General features: G+C 37.9%; 1 protein-coding gene across 1 annotated transcript; it reads left to right on the top strand.

Annotated features, from left to right (window-relative positions):
- The first annotated feature begins 4,016 nt into the window (after positions 1–4,016).
- Positions 4,017–14,038, top strand: MRPL39 (mitochondrial ribosomal protein L39). Its single transcript, XM_040576202.1, has 10 exons — positions 4,017–4,149; positions 4,493–4,699; positions 5,081–5,220; positions 5,699–5,798; positions 7,547–7,614; positions 8,935–9,047; positions 10,669–10,734; positions 11,562–11,715; positions 12,653–12,700; positions 13,911–14,038. Exons 1-10 carry the CDS (start codon positions 4,098–4,100, stop codon positions 13,995–13,997), a joined length of 1,035 nt encoding a protein of 344 aa, XP_040432136.1. The 5' UTR covers positions 4,017–4,097; the 3' UTR covers positions 13,998–14,038.
- Positions 14,039–15,397: the final 1,359 nt, after the last annotated feature.

Below are 15,397 nucleotides of genomic sequence, written 5' to 3'. Positions count from 1 at the left end.
AATAAAAGTTTAATGGAAAGCCATTCTTCCCCACTATACCCTATTCAGGCATAAACCTGACATATTTCAAGTTTACTTCTTGACTTTAAGTAGACCAGCTGCTGTAACCATAGTTTCATGCAAGCAACTACTTATTTTTAATCTGGTGATGGTAGTATTGCTGTATCTGTGAGTAGGTCATCTCTTCTTTGCGGAGTGAAACTTCAGGGAAAGCACAGAGGATTATAGGTCTGCACTGCCTTTCCCTTTTCTTCCTGTGCTTTCCTAAGCCCATTTTCTTTAAACTTCTTTGTGTCTCTAAGCTGAGCTATGGTAGGCCACTGAGACTGCTGTTAACTGGAAGGACTAAGGGGAAAGATTTAGGATATGAAGCCACTGAGGACAAGAGGGAAAGACATGCAAAAAAAAGTGCTCCTATGCAAAAGCATATCCGTATCTTTATATGGACAGTAGCAGGGATGATTGTTATTGCAATTTACATTACTTAAGTTTTGATCAAGAAGATCTGTTTGAATATAATTCCATACTTAGAGATAGAAATGTTATGTTTGAGGTGGTCAGAGATGCCATAGCATATGTATGGGTTGAATCTATGTGTACACCAAATTGTTGTCATGTATGTTCTCCTAAGTGCTGAAGACTGGAGCAGACAGCTGTAGAGTGATTGTTCTGGTGTGATCGGGGCACAGCAATGAGACAAGTTGATGGAAATCTATTTTGTAAAACTGCTAAAGCAGATTCCACTTAATTAATGAGCTTAATCACCAAAACACATATTTCACACTCCATGTAACAAATTTTAGTTCTGGAAAACATTGATCAATATGCTATGTATTTTAGTTTGTGCCCAGACTAACAGCCTGGACTACATTGAATCAATCAGTTTGAAAGCTTTGCTCTAAGTATGAAGAATTATTAGCAAACGTGTAAGTATGTGATAGCTACACTTTAAGGAGTAAGCTTTTTCTTGTGCAATTTTAAATGTCACCACACCTAGTTTTTTATAATGTTCTGAGTATTGCTCTAACAGCTGTCCATCCTCCAGATACAGTAGGCCTTGTCTCCTTTCTAATTCTGTGGCATTTTGTTAATTTGCTTTGCTGCTTCATGTTAATTGCTTTAACTGCTGTCTGGAAAAAAAAAAACTGATTTAGCTGGCAGATTATCTTCTTGTTTTGCACTTTGAAACTGAAAACTGCAAGTAGAGTTTTGAGAAAAGAAGAAAAACAAAACAAAACAAGCAAAAAACACAAATACTTTTGTTTTCAATGAAGCTGTCGCTGATGGCTGTTTAGAGACAGAGTATGCTGTAAATTACTTGCCTTGCTATAATGGAAGAGATTAAAGCGAGCATTGTGATACAACATAATATCTCTATAAGATTGTCAAAATGTTGCATATCTAATGTGGCAGCCAAGCTAGAATCAGGAAAGAGAGAAAATGTGAGGCTAAAGGAAGAAAACAGTAATACATTTTACTTGTTCTCAATATATATTTTTTTCCTAAATATCCCCCCAATCTGTTTTATAGTTTTATCTTTGACTTGCAGAGTACAGTATTAATGCTGTTTTTTCAACTGAACTTGAAAGATTACTGTCACTGAGCAAGCAGCTCAGTAGCAATCAAAGGTACATTTCTAAAAAAAATCCACCAAAGTAGGTGGCATTGTCGGATGTTTCGTGATTCAGCTTAAGCAACAGTGGAGAACATGATAGCAAGGATGCTGATGATGGTAGATTCAGAATTGTATTTAAAATATTTTGCGAGAACATGTAGTTATACACGACACTGTCTTACAAAGAAATTGCTGCCTCCAGCCATGAATTACTGCTACCACCTCAGTTGTGCACAGGCATGTGTATATGAAGCTGTACTTTAAGACAGGTCACTGAAATAACACAAATAAAACCCAAATCCCTCAGAAATATTCATTCTGTAATGTGTATCTGTTGAGTGATCTTGTGTTCAGCAAATTGTAGGGCTCTGCTGCAGTGGTCTGCCCAGAGGGTGAGTGGTAAGAAATGAGGGAGATGGGCACACAAAGGGGCAGGCTTTGTTAGGGCCATGCTGCTCCTGGAGTGGTCTGTCAGCAAGCCCAGGACTGGGCTGGGAGCCACGGGGCCAGCAGCAGCCATGGTTTGTCACGTACAAATTGCCTCTGGGACACACATGGTGGTGTAAGAGCACCAACAGGATTCCCATTGCCTCATAAAGCAATCTCCCATTTTCTGCATGCTATGAAATACTATTCATGGTTTCCCTGAAAGTCAAACAGTTTTATGAAGACTTATGCCTTACAATTATTTTTGGCCAGTTTTTCTCTGCTTCTATTACCTGTCCCTCCTCCATACCACAGACATGCTTAGTGTTGTGACATGCTAAAAGCCTCTGGCCTTCAGCCAAACCCTTCCCAGCGTACTTTTCAGTCGGAAGGCCTTAGTTTTGGGGCACTGACAGACAGATCAATAGCTCGGGGATTAAAGCAGGCCCGTAAGCCCCCCGCCGGCTGCCGGCAGGGCCATGCTGGGCAGCTGAGCATAATCCCCAGCCAGGCCTCAGCTCAGGCCCCAGCATTGTGGTGGGTTTGTGATTTTTTTTTTTCTATCACAGAAGCCTCAAGTAAATACACAGAAGTAAATGATGTTACAGTTGTGAGCCAGCTGTGGCATCATGTATCAAAAATGAGCTTGAAGACTGAACTTTGTAATTAACCCCAGATTGATGCCAATGTTCTTCCTCTTTTCTGCTTTTGTCCAGGGGCTGTAGATTTGGCAGGTGAGCCCTGAGTGAAATTTCCAGCAGCTTCAGATGTCTTTTGATTTCCACTGGGGGGTAAAGCTTTGCACTGTCACTCTGCGGCCAGGGATTACCAGAACACAGAGGGCTATGGCCATGCTCCTCCCAAAGCCTGCAGCGTGCTACAAGGCCCAGGAGGCTTTTCATCCTCATTGTACTTCCATAGCGGCACCAAGCAAGTGGAAGCAGGGAACAGATATGCTACCACCATTTTCCTGAACCTTAATAAAGAGTTGCATATATTCATACAAAAGATTTAGAGATTAGAATTTAAGTTAGAGAGACTGTCAAAGTAAAGAAATGTGCAGTATCAAATGGAATTTTACTCTAGTCATTCAAGTCAAGTGAACAGCACATTCAAGAGTGACAGAATAGAGCTTATTTCTTTTTCATTCTCCAGACATTTCTAATTGACATCCTCAGAAACTAAAATATTCTTCTATATTCTTACTATACTGTATGTTGAAAACGTTTTTTTTTTTTTTCAATTAAAAAAAGATTATGTGATGTAATCAGTGACTGCATATGAATCCTCAAGCCATAGAATAAAAAGTTAATAGAACTGGCAGAGTTGAGCTATAGTGGTGTAAGTACTAATAGCATCTTTGTGTTTTCTGAGGACCTTTCACCTCAAGACTATAAACTGTTATATACACACAACTGTGTAGCCTACAATATGCCCACTGCGCTAAAAAATAACTTGTATTTAACTTGTTTCAAAAAGTGAGGAAGCACGATGTTTGACTTGCCAAAAATCTGTCTCTATCAAATAACATGATGAAGGGCAGCACAACCACCGTACACTCACACCTGGTTTTCTGGATGACAGCCTTGGCGAGTAGGGCTGCCAGCACCAGGTGCCACAGCAGCAGGAGCCGGCAGCCCTGGGGCTCACCTGGCTGCAGCCGATTGCGGCCGCAGTGGAAAATTCCCTGCCCATTACTGTCCGTGGCCGGTATTAGCACATTTAATTTTTTGGATGCTGAGTTTAATTACAGCTTTTTATTTATTTATTTTTTTAATGGCACTATGTCAATGTAGCTGTTTTGACGCTTGCATTCTTGGTGGCTGTTTTGTCTTTGCCACTGGGGGATCTGGCTGACAACCATCAGAATTTTAAGACATGGGAACAAATCCTGAGTTATTTCACAAATTTTAACTTTGCCTGGGCCTCGCTCCCGGCCCCGCGGTGCCGCCTGGCGGCCAAGGGCGGAGCGGCGCCCGGAACCGAGCCGCCGCTGCCGCCGTTTCCGGCGGAGCCGGGTGGAAGCGGCACCGGGGCGGCGGGGCTCGGCCGCGAAATGGCGGCGCGCTGGGTCGCGCGCTGCCTGCGGGTCGGGCGGGAGGGACGCCGTGAGTGGAGTCGGGGGGGCCGGGCCGGGCCGGGCCGGGCCGTGTCGTGTCGTGTCGTGTCGTGTCGTGTCGTGTCGTGTCGGCTGCGGGCTTGTCCCGCGCCCGTCGCTTTCAGGGGTCGTGCTCGGGGCGGCCGTGCACGGCCGGGTTACCCCTTTACGCTTATAACGCCAAATTAAGCCTTCGCTGCTTAAGAGGGTTGCTTTCCTTTGCTTGTTTGTTTTGTGACTTTAGGCATGCTCGTTAGCAAGAGTTGCTGAATGCTCACCTTTCTGCAGAAACTGGCTTATAAGGAGGTTTCAAAAACTGTTTATTGCTCACTTTAGATCATTTCTTCTACCAGGGTTGATCTCCACACCAGCAGCTTCTCGACTGACATCGGAGGAAATCATTCAGATGCGCAGTGAGCTCTTTACCAAAGAGAAGGAGAGACAGCTATCTCTTTATCCACGAATTGAGAAAATAGAAGTAAAGTACACTGGAAAATCTCACCCTGGCAGTTTGCTTATAATGAACAAAGCCTTGTCTACTCCATACAACTGTGCCATGCGTAAGTGAACGGGTTCTTAAGCTAATGTGCCACTGAGGGTGAAAATTATGCTGCCTGTTGAAGTATTTGCCTTCCAGATTTGAAATGTTAATATTATAGGCATTGTAATGGCCAAGGTAGGGGACGTGCATTCAGAGTATTTGTATTTAAGTTTACAGTACATTTGTAGTGTGAACTTCGTGACCTAAAATACATTCTACTGGTGTAAAATACATCAGCATAAAATGATTAATTTTTCTAGACTCTATCTGCAGCTTATCCTTCTAAGTCATTTACAGTAGTAAAACACTTGCAGATTGTTGTTACAAATGCAGGGGAATAATTTGCTGACTCTGAAGAGTAATATTAATAACGGTGCAATATGTTTTTCGCTTTTTTCAGACTTAAGTGAATGGCACTGCAAGAAATCTGTGCTAGCTCTTGTGGATGGTGAAGTCTGGGATATGTATAGACCCTTGACCAAATCATGTGAAATTCAGTTCCTTACGTTCAAAGATGAAGATCCAGAGGAAGTAAACAAGGTAAACTTTCATCTTAACCTCATTGCAGGTGACCCCGATTGCTGCTCCTTGATTTTGTATGCCCCTTTTAGTTCCATGTCCATCTGCCTCCTTGAACTTTGTTGTTGTGAAAGTTTCAATATTTTTAATGGTTGGTTGGCACCTCACAGTTACTGTTAGTTGGACCACAGTGCAGGCTAGCTGATGTGTGGACATTCTTTTCAACCTATATTCTTGCATGATTCTATGATTTGAGGTTTAAATATCCCAAGGGAAACATCTGGGTTGCCTTTCAAGTGCAATTTAGATTATCTTGATCGTCTTTAATCAATCTCCAAATAGAAGTCTACATTCTAAAGAAAGTAATGGTAGGGTAGACATCTAGGTTTGTGCCTAATTCAATGAAATGTTGGTGGGTTTTTTTGGATAGCTGATGTTCATCTGGTATAGGTTGCTAGGTTCTAAGTAATAACTCTGTGTTTTGTAATCCTCTTTATAGGCCTACTGGCGTTCCTGTGCCATGATCATGGCATGTGTGTTAAAGCGGGCATTCAAGGATGAGTACTCTGTGAATCTGGTTAAAGCTCCAGAAGTGCCAGGTGATATAAATGTTTCACTGTTGATCATCTTGTCTTTCACTGCTTCTTAAGCGAGTGTGTAATTTATGTTACAAAAGAAAATCAGAGGCTCTTTTTCCAGTGTTTGAAGGTACTTAGCATTTTTATGTATATTAGATGCTGTTGTTGCAGCCTTTATTTGTATTTGATGTGATGGGTGCATTGAAGTAATACAGAATTTGTATTTGATTATGTTAAGTAGCTGGGCTTTAAACTGTGACAACTGAGTGGTCTCCACATAACTGCTAAGCTGTGTGTCCGCTTTGAAGGCCATCGAATGGATTGGAGAAAAGACAGGAGCCTATCTTCTGAAACTGTTTTTCTATATCGTTTGATATACTGAGGATTAAATCTTAGATCTTTGCACTCTTTCCAGATTTCTTTTCTAAAATTTTAGCTTTGCACTTTTAAAATGTCCAGAGTCTTACTTGGCCAGAAATTATCAGTGGGGAGAGGGAAGAAGTTGCAAGGGAGTCTGTGGTCCTGGGTGCTCCATTGGAAGAGTAATTATTAGAACAAGAATCTGATGTACCAGGATTTCTTTAATTTAGATTAATCAGGCTGAAAACAATTTATTCATTAATGTACGGAAGATTGGTCTGTATGGTAACTGGATTTCAAACCACTTTGGACCACATAGATTAAGTTAGTAACTTAATGGCACAGTCTTTTGATTATGAAGTTACATGAGTAATATATTTGGAAGATTTGATATGTTTCTGTGAAATTTGCCTTAATAACTATGTAACCTTATGATTTGATTAATATGATTAATAACTTGAGTTATTAAAAGTCACCATTTATACATCAAGCTGTAAGATTATTGAAGTTGGTTGCTAACAACTTCTGTTCACCTGTGACCTAAGATTCACTAAAATTAGAAAACACACTAGAAAGGAGGTTACGTGGACTTGATGATTCTTGTGGGACCCTTCCAACTTGGGATATTTTTTCTTTTAAATAAGAGAGCCTACCACACAATTATATATTTGATATATAAGAATGTGGTTTGTTGTTTGGAGTCTTCCTACGATTCATTCCCTTTTTAGTCTTTTCAGCACTTGTCTTGATTGGTAGGTTTAGAGTGGATATTTCAATTCTACCAGGATTTGGAATAATCTTGCATACACTAATTTGTGTCATTACAGTGTATGTGTAGAAATAGCATTGGCTTACTAGGTTCATAAGCTTGATTTTTTAATATGTCAGTAGCTTGATAAATATACACAAAAAGCACTCTAACGACTACCACAGAAATTTGTATTAAATGCATGTCATGGATAAACATCTTAGTTTAGCTCTAATATTGTCTGATTTATCTATGCAATAAATTCCTCTTTACAGTTGAATGGTCTAAATTTAGTATATGATGTGAAAATACTGTGAAATATTTTCAAAGTCCGTTGTCTTTTTCAGTGTTTGTGAGAAGCAGTTTTGGGAAGCGGTATAGTTTTGTTTGTTTGTTTGTTTCCTTTAATGGGTGTATATTATATCAACATTAAATTAAAGCACATTTAAAATTAATATTTCTCATTCAGTGAAATTAAAATGATACAGATTTAGTCTGCTGGTTGACTCTATAATCACAGCTGAAAATTTATACTTTATCGATTTCTTAAGATAGTGTTTTCTTACTAATTTTCGTACATCTGTAAGACTATAATATGGCAATGAAATATGTACTTCATTACAAATATGAGTATTTTTTTTTTTTGGAATTGGAATTGCAGTGATCTCTGGAGCTTTCTGTTATGATGTAATTTTGGACAACAGACTGAATGACTGGCAACCAACAAAAGTAAGCACAATAACTTCATGCTCAAAAAGTTCTGTAGCTTACATTTTTGTCCAGTGTTTTCTTGGCAGGGGGAGAGGTTGGTGGGGGGTTTGTTCTTTTTTTTTCTCTTTTTTTCTCCATTCTTTTCATAGGATATGTCTACACCAGTATTTTATTTTACATGAGGAATACACTTCAGAAACTAAATCTCTTCATTTATCATATACTGGCTCTTGCTGAAGAGTGCTCTCAGCTCACAAACTGCATTTCTTTCAGATGCAATTAAATACAGAGCTGTCTTCCAGATACTTACAGGTTTTAGGCCTATAGGGCTAGAGTAGCTGTGATCTGAAATACAATTCCAAAAACAGTTGGTGTGGCTCTTGGGACCTGAGTGCCATCCATGTTACTGTACAGATCCACTCCTGTTTAACCACTCTTGCCTGGTAATGGAGATGTGACCATAGGCTTATAGACTTTATATGAGTAGAACCCTCTGACAGTAAGGATGTATTTTCATCTATTAGTTTACAGCATAATCAAGTCATTGTTGTAAAAGAACCGTGAGCACATTCAGCTGAAACTCTTCTTAATAGTTTGCTTATATTTCATGCTCTCTGCTAAATCTAATCAGCTACAAACTTCTATAAAATCTAATCATGTACAAACTTATAACAGTTTTGTAGCTGGTGTGATCACAAATGTTTTACTTGTCTGGTGCCTATTCTTGTTCTCACGATGAAGCATCAGCAGAGGTGTGTGTGGCTAACAAAGCAGTGTTAGTCCAATACAGATTTTCTTTTTCTTCAATATGATCTTATAGTTAAAATATTTCAGACTAAGTTACTTTGTAAGTGACGTAGTAAATGCAATTTCTTCTAATAACAGTTTCTTATTTATCAACAAATCTGAGTGTGCAAAGCTTTGGTTTTTGGACCAAAGCAGTGAATTTCATAGTTACTCCGTAGTTTTTTCTTTTGATTCCACCAGAGTGGAGGTTGTTTATAACTGGGGTCATGACTATGGGAAACAGGATACACAACTGAATATTGACCATTGGCAAGACCGCACTTGCATATATCATGTTAGGAAAACACAAGATGTTTAACTCCGATTAATGTATATTGTTTCTGATGGAAGAACGCATATTGATTTGTTCCTTAGCAATATGTTGCTGATAAATAGTAAGCATTACAATCCTACAGCTGTATTCTTATATTTAGGATTAATACTAGATGGTCCGTATCATTTTGACTAATGTTTAGTGTTTCCTATGCTCTATCTATTCAGTACAGCTGTGAAACAGTGGTGACAATTTTATATGTTTCAATTACTTTTTAGGACAACTTCAATTCTCTTACAAAGGATGCTAGTAAGCTAATTTATAAAGACCTGCCGTTCGAAACACTGCAAGTTGAAGCAAAAGTAGCACGTGAAATGTTTCAGCATAACAAGTAAGTGTATAAATTTGCCTTTCTTTTAGAAAGGCAATTATAAATTCATTTAAATCTCTGCATAAGATGTGATAGGTGAAGTAAGAAGGTACATATCCCACTGCTCTGATTGCACTCAGACACGTCTCCATTGTCTTTGTTCCGCTAGCTGATTACATTTTTAATGTTCTCTCCAGAGGCCAACACCTTTACTGGCGGTAGTTTTGTGAGAAATGGAAAGGTTGTAGACTTCTAAGTTTAATATTGAGCTTCAAGATTTCATTACTTTTAAACTGGAGCTCTGGTGATTAGACCTTTTGCATGCTAGCTACCTTAAGCTTTTGCTGAAAGGCTTTCATATTCAAGTTTTTTCATATCTTGGTATCTTGAAATGCAGATTTAATGAAATGCAGTTTTTGAGCTCTACAGAAGGAAAATGGGTAAAATACAGAATCACAGAATCGTCTAGGTTGGAAGAGACCTCCAAGATCATCTAGTCCAACCTCTGTCCTAACACTAACAAGACCTCCACTAAACCATATCACTAAGCTCAACATCTAAACGTCTCTTAAAGACCTCCAGGGATGGTGACTCAACCGCTTCCCTGGGCAGCCCATTCCAATGCCTAACAACCCTTTCAGTAAAGAAGTTCTTCCTAATATCCAACCTAAACCTCCCCTGGCGCAACTTTAGCCCATTCCCCCTCGTCCTGCCACCAGGCACGTGGGAGAATAGACCAACCCCCACCTCTCTACAGCCTCCTTTAAGGTACCTATAGAGAGCGATGAGGTCTCCCCTGAGCCTCCTCTTCTCCAGGCTGAACAACCCCAGCTCCCTCAGCCGCTCCTCGTAAGACTTGTTCTCCAGACCCCACACCAGCTTCGTTGCCCTTCTCTGGACTCTCTCGAGCACACGCTGCACTGTGTTATAGAAAGGCGTGTTCAAAACACCTTTTTTAGCTGACAGACCACTTAAGCAATGTTTTGGAAAAATTAACTGGTCCACAGCTTTTCAGTGGTTGGAGAGAAGTAGGGAAGAATGACAAATAATTTGACACTTTGTGAACCAAAATAAAATTTTGCTTGAAGCTAAAGTTATTACCAAAATAAATACTACTTTTAGCTTAATAATATTTATGTGACGTACCAACTAACATCTCTTAACGATGTTGGTTGACAAGCATTTACAGCAGGTAGGAGCTGAGCGGACTTCAGATAACAACTTTAGACATTGTATTTATGTTTGTAGAAAGAGCAGAGACTGCTTTTTGCCATCTTGCAGATGACCAGTTGTTGATGTCCACGCATTGCATAAGACCAGTTTAGGTGATGAGATAGTTTCTTCCGGACTTACATATGATTTAGAAAAAAATTTATTTTTCTATGTAGTAGTAGGTTCATTTTATCTTTCTGAAAAAAACTCTGTTGAGAGAGCATGAACCTCTGAAAACATACATGCTTTATGAAACATGTCAATACACACTGGTATATAAACTTAAGAGTTTAAATTTCTTTCAGTGCTCTCATAAATAAGAACGTAACTTTAAGAAATGCTCCCTAAATCAATCTGTTAAGTATTCTTACAAGAACTTGGTGTTAAAGGCTAGAAATTTTAATCTTTTTTTTTTTTTTGTCTTGATCAGATACAAAATCGAGACGATAGAACAGAAAGCTTCTCGGAACATGGAAGGAATTGTAACATTACATAGGTGAGCAAAACTGAACTCATTCTGTAATACTTCACTGAAAAGTTTAGTTGTATTGCAAGTAGTATGTGCAAGTAAAAAGAATAAGTTATTTATGATGGCTTTTAATTTAAAAATAAAATCACATGTTCAAGTGTTGGAGATGGGAATGGAGCTGACTTTTGGAATGCAGTGTAAGATGTAAAGTTCTTAGGCTGGAGGAAGGAAGCTTTTATTATAGCTCAGTCTTAAAATTTGTGACTCACTTAGGCTGGTGATACTCAGTTTTCCAGATGCCTAAACCACATTTGCTCTAGTTTGTTCAGTAAGAGGGTAGATGGGCTTGCCTGTTGATTGCTGGGAGAGGTTTGTTCTAAGTATCCTTTTGCTGTACATCTTCCTCTTGTCTCTCAGTTTTCTTAATTGATTGGCAACTTTCCAGGACGTGAAAGGGAAATACCTGTGCAGGTAGTAAACAAACTGTTCTTCAGAATGTGTGATCTTGGGGACAAATCTTTTTCTGGTGAACGACAAAGTTAACCCACTATTAAAGTCAACGTGACTTCAAAAATTTGAGAAACTAAGGATTATCTTTCTGGATTTGGGATTTAAATTTTGTAAATTAATTTTGGGACATTACGTGACCTGTACGTTTACTTCAGGAAATCTAGAAATGCTGAACTGGGGACATGTTGAAAGGTGTTTTGGGATTTGCGTGGATTTTCTTTCATCTTGTTTGAAGTGTTCTGTAGATAGGATTTTGCTAACCAAAAATAAATAGGATTGTAATTCTCTTTGATTATATTTGTCATAACATTTTTTTTGTTTTTTCATTTCTTGATTCCGGTCAGGTTTGGTGACTTTGTGGATGTTAGTGAAGGCCCTCACATTCCAAGGACAAGTTTCTGTTTCCAGTATGAGATAACGGCAGCCCACAATCTTCAGACTAACCAACCTGAATTGATAAGGAGGTTCCAGGGTGTGTCTCTGCCAGTCCATTTGAGGGTAACTAATTCATTTTCTATAATTTTTCTTTTCTTTTGAAGTTAGGGCATTTGGCATATTTTCTGGTCTTTATTCTATGCTGTGACTGTAATAATACAGAGATGAGAGGAGGATGAGTAGCAGATGACCTCAGAAAGTGATGGCCCATGATGATGACCTCATTGGGCATTTGGGGTTCAATTGACTTGGAACTATAGCGATTATGGAATCAGAGCTTGAAAGCTTGCATCAGAGCACCCCAACATTTTTTTCAATACTGAAAGCATGATTTTGGTTGCACAATTGCCGCATGGCTATTTCATTCCCCTTGCCTTAGTGAATTGTTTATCGTAGTGCATGCTGATCATCTGAAATTGAGGCTGCTGACAATGTTCATTCATTTAGGAAAGAACAGAACTTCGAATTGACAATCATGATGGAGTCTTTTATGATACCAAAATAAGATTTGCTGTTGTTACTAAGTTTTATCACTAATCTATCTTAAGGAAAGGCTCTGCAACAATATAGCTGGAGGCAAGAGTCTTCCCATTCCTGTTGACTTGTATTGTCTTGGCCTATGGTCTAGAACATGTGTTACTGTCTCCACTGGGGAAGTTTACAAGAGATAGGTGGGCACCGTCTTCCTTGCCTCCTTTCTATGTACCTTTCCTTATCATTTCCGGTCATAAGATTTTAATGCCTATTTTTGCCCATTACCCCCTCAATGATTTCACACAGTGGATGGATGTGATCAATAAATGTGTATTCAAGCCCTCTTTAATCCTCCCAAAGAATACGGGCAAACTGGACACTGAGGTAATACGCCATAAGGTCTGAATAGAGATTGTTACATATTTGTTACATCATTTCTATAAACCTTTCAGAATATAATCTATAGTAAGATATTTTATTTCATTTTTTTTCCTCCAGTAATATCATTTAATGACATTTATTACAGGCTCACCACATTGTGTGGCACAAACTGCTGGAAAGGTCGAAGTGGCTGGTAAGTCTCAGCGGTGAAATAGGACTTAAATATATTAAAAAAAAAAAAAACACAACAACCTCTGATAGAGTAGCATTTGAATGATTAGAGATGGATAATATCCTCAGTAACATATCTTTAAGAATGGAAATGTTAACAGGTGAAGAAAAATTGGATGCACATGAAATTTAACTGCTTTGTAGTAGAAGATTTTCTGGTATTGTTTTTGATGTCTGACTGCTGAAGTGCATTGTACCATTCAGAAAAAACGTGCAGTGTTCAACTGATATTTTGTACTATTTCAAATAATGGGAGCAAATTATGTCAGGCTTATCATCTATGACTGAAGCTGTCTGCTTTTTAATAGTCCCTAAGATCTTTTTAATTACCACTTTAAATTACATCAGTATTTTTCAAATTCATCTCTAGAATTTATGTTGATACCACACGTGTAGAACTTAAAATATTTTTTTCCTGTTTTAATCATGAACACGAAATAAGAAAACTAAAAATTGGAGTAATGTATTTATACTTACCTAGATTTGAGGTAATAGTAAGTTTTCTGCCACAGGCTTGAGAGAACACAAGCAAACAATACTTTTAATAACTAAATGCAGGGATAAAATCTACCATTGGGTGAACCTAGGTGGAAACTACTGGAGATGAAAGGAAATACTATCTCAGTAAACTGCATGAATGCACTAGTTTATTTTTCTCCATTTAAAATCTGCATGGAAAATAAGTTTCTTGCAAATATTCTTCTGTCAAACAGTGTTACAAAGTTGAAATGGGCTTATCCAAGAGAATCTTTATGCTGACTGAATAAAAGCAAAAAGGCAAATTTTTTCCATAAATGGAACAATAAAATATCAAAAGCTGCATATAACCAGAGACTGACTTTCAAAGCATGATTAAACCTAGGGAATTGTTATGAGAATTAAATAGCAGATGGTTTGAAGTCTTCAGAACAAATATTTTATTTACTTTTGTGGCAAAAGAGAGAAAAAATACGGTATGCCTACTGAAATTTGTTAGCCAAGGATGTTCTCAGAGTCTAACCCATAATTTTTTTTAAAATGAAATTAGTTTGAAGATGCTTCTTGTCCAGATTGTTTACTTCTGGAGACAACAGTTGTCTTTCTTGCTACACTGACAGTGTGAGGGGAGGAGTTCCAGGATCTAGAATTAAGTCATGTTTAATAAAAATAACAATTTCGTTATTTTTCTGCAGGTCACTGAAGAGAAAATTGTGGAAGCAGCAGCAGAAAGTCTTGAGGAAAAAGGTGGAACTGAAGAAGAAAAAACTTTATCAATCTAAATTAACCTCTAAATGTACATAATAAAATGTTTGGTTTTTTACATGGCTTATTTGTGCTACATATTAAACTGTCTTCATTAATTCAGTTGAATTCCATGGACCTGAATCATGGATAGGTACAAAGCCAGCATCATACATTTCAGCCTACTTTAATTTCAATTTTCTGTCCCTGTTAGAAAGGCATGGATTTTTTTTAAAAGTCTCATTTGTGTTAACTCATTTTGCAAATCATTATCTCAAGAACAGTGATATGTGTCCAGATATTGTCCTTTCTGATTAGTGTGCTTTAGGCATCCTTTTTTAAGTTGATACAATTTCAAGACCACGTTTTTAGGCTCTTTACATGCCGTGTTTCTTGCTGGAGTTTCCCGATGAAATTCCACTGATTTCTTTGCCTACTGCATTAGAGACAAATAATGTCTTAAACCAAAACTTCCAGAAGCCCGTAAAGGGTTACAAAAGGGTTACTTCCCAATTTTGATTTTGTCAGAACTGAAATTAGATTTTGTATTTGCTGTTCAAAAGACACCATTCAGTAGCTTAGTGCAAAAGACACCATTCAGTAGCTTAGTGCAGAATTACCATTGCTTTATGAGTACAAAAATAGCTGAATATAGAAACTGAAAAGTTTTGAGGTTATTAATTGTCTGCTGTACAAGAGCAGTTAATATAACTTTTAATGATCATTTTCCAGAACAGTACCAGGAATGTAGTCTTATGCACATCCCCACCATAGTAAGATTTATTATGCATTTTCATTCTTTGATATTTAAATGCTGTGGCTTCAGTTAAATTTTACAAGGGGTTTTTTGCTGGATAATGTTTTCTGACATTTTGTGTTTTCATCACTAGCTCATTAGAGCTTCTCTCATACCAGAAACTATTACTATGTGAAGTGCAAATATTTTCTCTAAATTTTATCCCGCTTACTACTTTTACCATTAACTGCATTACGTGCTTTCTAATTGATTGATACTACAGTTTTGCAAGAGCAGTAAAACATTTAAGTAAGGAAATCTTACCTAGCTTAATGAATCTACAGTAACTAATATGGAAATAAATGCTAAATGTGTCAGAGCACAGAAGAAGAAATACAAATAATAAAAGCAGATGAAATTGCACAAAGTCTACTTAAGTTATGTGTCAAAATATGTTTGCTCTTAGGCATTTCTGTGCTTGGCACAATCTAGCTATTCAAATTTACTGTCTTACAATGAAGTCTCTCAGTATAGTAACAGACTATGCACTCTAGTATAGTTTCATGTTAAGTGCAACACATCCTTGAAATATAACCCACACCCGCCCAGATCATTTGAAGAACTTTTTTTCCTCTCAATTAGTATTGCAGATGATTCTTTAATAGTGTTGACTTACTTAAAAAAAAAAAAAGATTCCAGATA

This window comes from Cygnus olor, chromosome 1, assembly GCF_009769625.2.
Source record: "Cygnus olor isolate bCygOlo1 chromosome 1, bCygOlo1.pri.v2, whole genome shotgun sequence".
NCBI classification, from domain to species: Eukaryota; Metazoa; Chordata; class Aves; order Anseriformes; family Anatidae; genus Cygnus; species Cygnus olor.
The sequence above is the reverse complement of the archived record's forward strand: the minus strand, read 5'-3'. Positions and strand labels throughout refer to the sequence as shown.

Coding starts and splice junctions, on each gene's coding strand:
- MRPL39 (XM_040576202.1), top strand. CDS start 4,098: ATGGCGGCGCGCTGGGTCGCGCGCTGCCTGCGGGTCGGGCGGGAGGGA. Junction 9,048..10,668: donor GAAATGTTTCAGCATAACAA/GTAAGTGTATAA, acceptor TGTCTTGATCAG/ATACAAAATCGAGACGATAG. Junction 12,701..13,910: donor TGGAAAGGTCGAAGTGGCTG/GTAAGTCTCAGC, acceptor ATTTTTCTGCAG/GTCACTGAAGAGAAAATTGT.